At 35.2% G+C, this 6770-nt stretch overlaps 1 protein-coding gene across 1 annotated transcript; it reads left to right on the top strand.

Moving 5' to 3' along the window:
• Positions 1-5189: 5189 nt before the first annotated feature.
• Positions 5190-6335, top strand: LOC111384470 (the record flags this gene model as incomplete). Its single annotated transcript, XM_023008748.1, has 2 exons — positions 5190-5870; positions 5954-6335. Coding segments are annotated over exons 1-2 (1063 nt in total), but the record flags the coding sequence as incomplete, so codon positions are not given.
• Between the last annotated feature and the right edge of the window lie 435 nt (positions 6336-6770).

Genomic DNA, 6770 nt, shown 5'->3' with positions numbered 1-6770 from the left:
GAGCGTTTTGAATAAAATTTGGCAAAAATTTCATCAGCCTTTTGTTCATTGGCAGGTTTCAAATCAAATTTAACTAAAATTTCACCTGGGTTTAGTTCATTGGCATGTTTGTAATCAAATTTGACTAAATTTTCAGTTGAGTTTTATCATTGACGCGTTTGCAATTGAATTTTACTAGAATTTTACATGGGTTTAGTACTTTGGCGTGTTTCCAATGAAATTTGACTAAAATTTCGTCTGGATTTTATTCATTGGCGCGCTTCAAAGTAAATATAACTACAATTTCATCTGAGTTTTGTTAAATGGCACGTTTTCAATCAAATTTGAGTAAATTTTCTTCTGGATTTTGTTCATTGGTGCGCTTCCAATCAAATTTGACTAAAATTTCACATGGGTTTTATTTATTGGCGCGTTTCCAGCCAAAATTAACTAAACTTTCACCTGGTTTTATTCATTGGCCTGTTTCTAATCAAATTTGACTGAAATTTTACCTGTGTTTGGTTCATCGGCGCGTTTCCAATTAAATTTGACAAAAAATTCATTTGCGTTTTGTTAATCGGTGGGTTTCCAATCAAATTTGACTAAAATTTCTCATGTGTTTAGTTCATTGGCACCTTTCCAACCAAATTTGAGCCAAATTTAAATTTGATTTTGTTCATTAGCTAGTTTCCAATCAAATATGACTAAAATTCTGCTTAGGTTTTGTTCATTAGAGCGTTTTGAATAAAATTTGGCAAAAATTTCATCGGCGTTTTGTTCATCAATAGGTTTCAAATCAAATTTGACTAAAATTCACCTGGGTTTAGTTTATTGGCGTGCTTGTAATCAAATTTGACTAAATTTTCAATTGAGTTTTATCGTTGGTGCGTTTCGAATCAAATGTTACTAAAATTTCACATGGGTTTAGCATTTTGGCGCGTTTCCAACGAAATTTGACTAATTTCATCTAGATTTTGTTCATTGGCGTGCTTCAAAGTAAATATGACTGCAATTTCGGCTGAGTTTTGTTAAATGGTGCGTTTTCAATCAAATTTAAGTAATTTTTCTTCTGAATTTTGTTCATTGGTGCACTTCCAATCAAATTTGACTAAAATTTCATATGGGTTTAGCTCATTGGCCTGTTTCTAACCAAATTTGACTAGAATTTCACCTGGTTTTGTTCATTGGCCTATTTATAATCAAATTTGATTAAAATTTCACTGAGTTTGGCTCATTGGCGCGTTTCCAATCAAATTTGACAAAAATTTCATCTGTGTTTTGTTCATCGATAGGTTTCCAATCAAATTTGACTAAAATTTCTCATGAGTTTAGTTCATTGGCGTGTTTCCAATCAAATTTGACCCAAATTAAATTTGATTTTATTCATTAGCGGGTTTCCAGTCAAATATGACAAAAATTCCACTTAGGTTTAGTTTATTGACGTGTTTTCAAAAAAAAAATTGACAAAAATTTCGTTGACGTTTTGTTCATCGGCAGGTTTCCAATCAAATTTGACTAAAATTTCACCTAGGTTTAGTTTATTGACGTGTTTTCAAAAAAAAAATTGACAAAAATTTCGTTGACGTTTTGTTCATCGGCAGGTTTCCAATCAAATTTGACTAAAATTTCACCTAGGTTTAGTTTATTGGCATGTTTGTAATCAAATTTGACTAAATTTTCAGTTGAGTTTTATCATTGGTGCGTTTCCTATCGAACTTTACTAAAATTTCACATGGGTTTAGTTCTTTGGCGCATTTCCAATCAAATTTGACTCAAGTTTTGTCTGGATTTTGTTCATTGGTGTGCTTCCAAGCAAAATGACTAAAATTTCATCTGAGTTTTGTGAAATGGCACATTTTCAATCAAATTTGAGTAAAATTTCATCTGAATTTTGTTTATTGGTGCGCTTCCCATCAAACTTGACTAGAATTTCACATGGGTTTAGTTCATTGGGGAGTTTTCAACCAAATTTGACCAAATTCTCACCTGGTTTTGTTCATTAGCCTATTTCTAATCAAATTTTATTAAAATTTTCATCTGAGTTTTGTTCATTGGTGCATTTTCAATCAAATTTGACTAAAATTTCTCATGCATTTAGTTCATTGGCGTGTTTTGATAATAGTGTAAAATATGATAGTTTCCCCTCTTAATTATTGCATTCATATGATTATTTGATACCAAAATGTACTCACTATACTTATGTTTTGATTCAGGTTGTATTTTGGTAGAATAGGTGGAAGATAGAAGAAAAGAGCAAAAAAGACCAGAGTGGAAGAAAATGAAAGTTTGGGGACTAAAGTACAAATACTCCAAACATGTCTCTAACCTTATGAAGATGATTCGAAAGTGTTAGAGGTCAAGTGGATGAGAAAAGAAGTCAAAGGGATGAAATACCGTCAAAGTTTGATCACACATCAATTTCCAATCGAAAAAAGTTGGGCACCATTTTTAGCCTCATATTGGGACCCATATTTGACATGACAAACGATAGAATTGGAAGATTACATCTGAAAAGAAGTTGTAGTCCTTTGAGTAATTTTCCAATGCAACTTGAATCACCTCAATCGAACAATGGAAGGGAAAATTATGGCCAAAATACTGGAAGCTGTCCAACGGAGGAAATGGTGACAACCATGCGGTCGCATGGCTACCTTTCGAGAATTTTTGGGGCCATTTTAGTTGAACCATGCGGTCGCATGGCTTATTACCACGCGGCCACATGGATATTTTTCGAGGGAAAAATCCCAAATTCCTATTTTTAACACTTATAGAGATTTGTTTGGCATACATTTTTAAGCCCTAATCTCGACCCAGAACGCTATTCTTCCTCTCCACATCAATTTTCTCTCATCTTGGGTAAAGAAACTCCATGGAAGGCTAGAAATCCTTGGTGAAGCAAGGGAGGAACTCGATTGGTATAGATTATTTCAATGTTTCTCATGCTTGTAATATGATTTCCATTGCTAAACAATTCTAAATTTAGATTTCTTATTCTTATAAATATGTTTTGAGATTGGTTTAATAAATATTAGTTTTGCATGGATTTAATCATGTTTATTCCATCGAATAATTGAAGTATGTATTGAATTTCAATTTCAGGCATTGTTGTGAGATCGATTTAACTTCTACTATATTTCGCATAGATTTAATCATGTTTTATCTATCGTGAAATTAACCTAATTGTCAAATTTCAATTTCAACTATCTATTGGTGTGATTTTCTATAATTTTATGCTTGATGTATAAGGTGGATTTAGAATCTGATTTCAATAGATTAAAGCGGGTATATGTTATAGGAACTCCATATTTTAGAATTACTGTAGAATAAAATTGGGCCTTAAAGTTATATTCCCCAATTAAAGTTTGATAAAAAAATCTTTAATTGAGTACATGAATGCATGATTGATATTGAATGATCTGAACCAATCGAGGGAATCCCGACTCTTCACTATTTTATACTTTGATTCAAATCTCGTAAATTTACATATTAACATTTGAACACATTTCAAATTGGTACATTATTTTCATAGAAATTCATAATGAGAAACCCTAGCTTTTGAACCTTTGAACTATTTTCCCATCTCCCAGTGGATATGACACCTCGAAGCTATACTATAATTACCGCGTTACACTTTGGGCGTAATCAAATTTTGGCGCGACTACCGGGGAGACGTTACAAATACTTGAAGGATTCTTGAGCAAAAGGGTGACTTCGTTCCTTTTTTTTTTACATTCTTTTAGTTAATTTAGTTTATTTTCTTCATTATTTCTCATTTAGTTTCAATTTTTTTTTGTGTTTTATGAACAAGCTTCAAGACGAACGAGGGCAATTTATTGCGATGCCTCAACCAGTGTTTGAAACACTTTCTAACCCTCTTTTTGATACTACGTCTATTGGCACGAATATCACACTACACAACACAATGCTGATAGTGAGCACGGTGATGCACCCTATAGGACCTTACATTATCTTCACCCCACACGCACATCTACATCGTCATGTATCATGTTTTCACCTAACATGCCACGTATATACCTAAAATTGGGAATGATTCAACTTCTTCCCAATTTTTATGGTCTTGAAAGTAAAAATCCATACGTGCATATTAGCGAGTTTGAGGAGGTAGTGGCAACCTTCTATAGTCAACATGGTACATTGGATGCAGTCAGGTTAAAATTTTTCCCATTTTCACTCAAAGAACGAGCAAAAAGCTAGCTATATTCACTGCGACCACGTTCGATTGGGACTTGGACTGAAATAACCCAAGTATTCTTTGGCAAATACTTCCCCCATTATAAAACAACTGCTTTAAAAAATAAATTTCTTCTTTTGTCCAAAAGGATAACAAAACTTTATATCAAGCATGGGAAAGATACAAAGGATTGCAAGCCCTTTGCCCCCACCACGGTTATGAAAGTTGGCGTGTTGTGAGTTACTTTTATAAGGGTTTAATACCTAGGGAGCGTCAATTTGTAGAAATGATGTGTAATGGAGACTTCTTACAAAAAGACCCGGATGAAGCCATAGAGTATCTAGATGATTTAGCTAAAAAGGCTTGCACTTGGACTGGACCTACTGCCTCCAATAGCACCAACAGGTCATGACCTCAGGGAAACCCTACTAGCACAGGCACTTATCACCTTAGGGAGGAAGACAACCTTAGAGCCAAGGTAGAAAGCCTCACTAGAGAATTAGAAGCCCTACGTGCTAAGGATTTAAAACCTACACATGTTGTTTCTCGTGTTGAGTCTGAAGGATTTTGTTTTGTGTGTGGTGTCATGGATCATCCAGCACAAGAGTGTGCTACTTATGCTGAGATGGGGGGACTTTATGAGGAGCACTGTAATACTTTAGGCATATATCAAAAGCCCTACGCCCCTTTCTCCGAGACTTATAACCCAGGGTGGCGAAATCATCCCAATTTTAGCTGGAAGTCTGAGAACCAACAACATACCCAACAAACTTGAGCTTACAATGCACCCCCACATCAACTCATGTCCTCTAGGAATTCCTTAGAAGACACCTTACATGCATTCATCGAGGCACAAGGCAAGACAAATAAAAAATTTGAGACTATGATTGCCCAAGTAGAAGTAGTCGAGGAAAACAAAGAGATAAAGAATCATATATCTAAGTTAACCAATGCCTTAGTTGTAGGGGAACGTGGGAAATTTCTAGCTCAAGCTCAACCAAACCCAAAAGGGTAGCACATGGCACAAACCTCAAGATCCGAAGAGACCAAATTTAAGGAGGTGAATGCCATAACCACTAGATCAAGGAAGGTTGTAGAACCAACCCCTCCACCTAGAGATAACAAAAAAGAGCCAAGTGAGCCTAATGAGAGCAATCCTAATGAGGAAGTAGTGGAAAACCTAGCTAGAATACCTTTCCCTCAAGCTCTCAAGTCCACATCAAAATCAACAAGTCAGCATAATGAAATCCTAGAACACCTTAGACAAGTCAAAATCAATTTGCCTCTCTTGCATGTGATCTCTCAAGTTCCTACATATGCTAAAGTCCTTAAGGACTTATGCACTATAAAAAGGAAGCATCATATCAAAAAAAGTGCCTTCTTAACCGAGCAAGTGAGTGCTGTGATAGAACAAAGGATCCCACCAAAGTATAAGGAACTTGGTTGTCCTACCATTTCTTGTGTCATTGGGAATCGTGTGTTTGCACAAGCCCTTCTTGATTTAGGAGCTAGTGTCAACCTTATGCCCTATGCTATATACTTGTTGTTAGGTCTAGGAGAGATGAAACCCACCTCAGTGGTTCTACAATTAGCCGACCAGTCCACCATACAACCAAGGGGAATAGTTGAGGATGTGTTAGTTCAGGATGATAAATTTTACTACCCCATTGATTTCTTGGTATTATATGTGAAGTTTGAGGTGGGTGTTAATTCTAAAATCCCTATTATACTTGGTGGACCTTTCCTAGCTATAGCTAACGCTCTTATCAATTGCAGGAATAGTTTGATGAAGCTAACATTTGGAAATATGATGCTCTTATCAATATTTTCCATGTCACCAAAAAACCTACAGAAGATGATGAATGCCATCAAACCTACATGATTGATGTATTCACTCAGGAGAAAGCATCCAGAATAATTGATTCTGATCCTTTGAACTCTTTTCTCCTAAATTCTAAAATTTCATACGATTTTGATGTTGATAAGTATGCCAACATTTGTGCTATTTTTGGAAAATTGCAGGACCATGGGACTTCACCATGGCAACCCAAATTTGAGGAATTGTCGAAAAGGACTAGAGGACAGAAACCATCAAGTATTGAAAGCCCTAGACCAGAATTGAAACAACTTTCTATAGGGCTGAAACATGTGTTCCTTAGATCAGGTGATACCTTTCCTATCATTATTTCATCAGAATTGGATGCATTACAATGTAAAAAAATTATCCTTTGAACTCTTTTCTCCTAAATTCTAAAATTTCATACGATTTTGATGTTGATAAGTATGCCAACATTTGTGCTATTTTTGCAAAATTGCAGGACCATGGGACTTCACCATGGCAACCCAAATTTGAGGAATTGTCGAAAAGGACTAGAGGACAGAAACCATCAAGTATTGAAAGCCCTAGACCAGAATTGAAACAACTTTCTATAGGGTTGAAACATGTGTTCCTTAGATCAGGTGATACCTTTCCTATCATTATTTCATCAGAATTGGATGCATTACAATGTAAACAATTAAACATTTTGAATGAACACAAATCTGCATTAGGATGGACCATAGCCAAGATCAACGATATTAGTCCTTTAATTTTTTCTCA

The sequence above is a fragment of the Olea europaea genome, unplaced genomic scaffold (assembly GCF_002742605.1).
Source record: "Olea europaea var. sylvestris unplaced genomic scaffold, O_europaea_v1 scaffold2922, whole genome shotgun sequence".
NCBI lineage: Eukaryota > Viridiplantae > Streptophyta > Magnoliopsida > Lamiales > Oleaceae > Olea > Olea europaea.
Note: the sequence above shows the minus strand (reverse complement) of the source record. Positions and strands in the feature narration are given on the sequence as shown.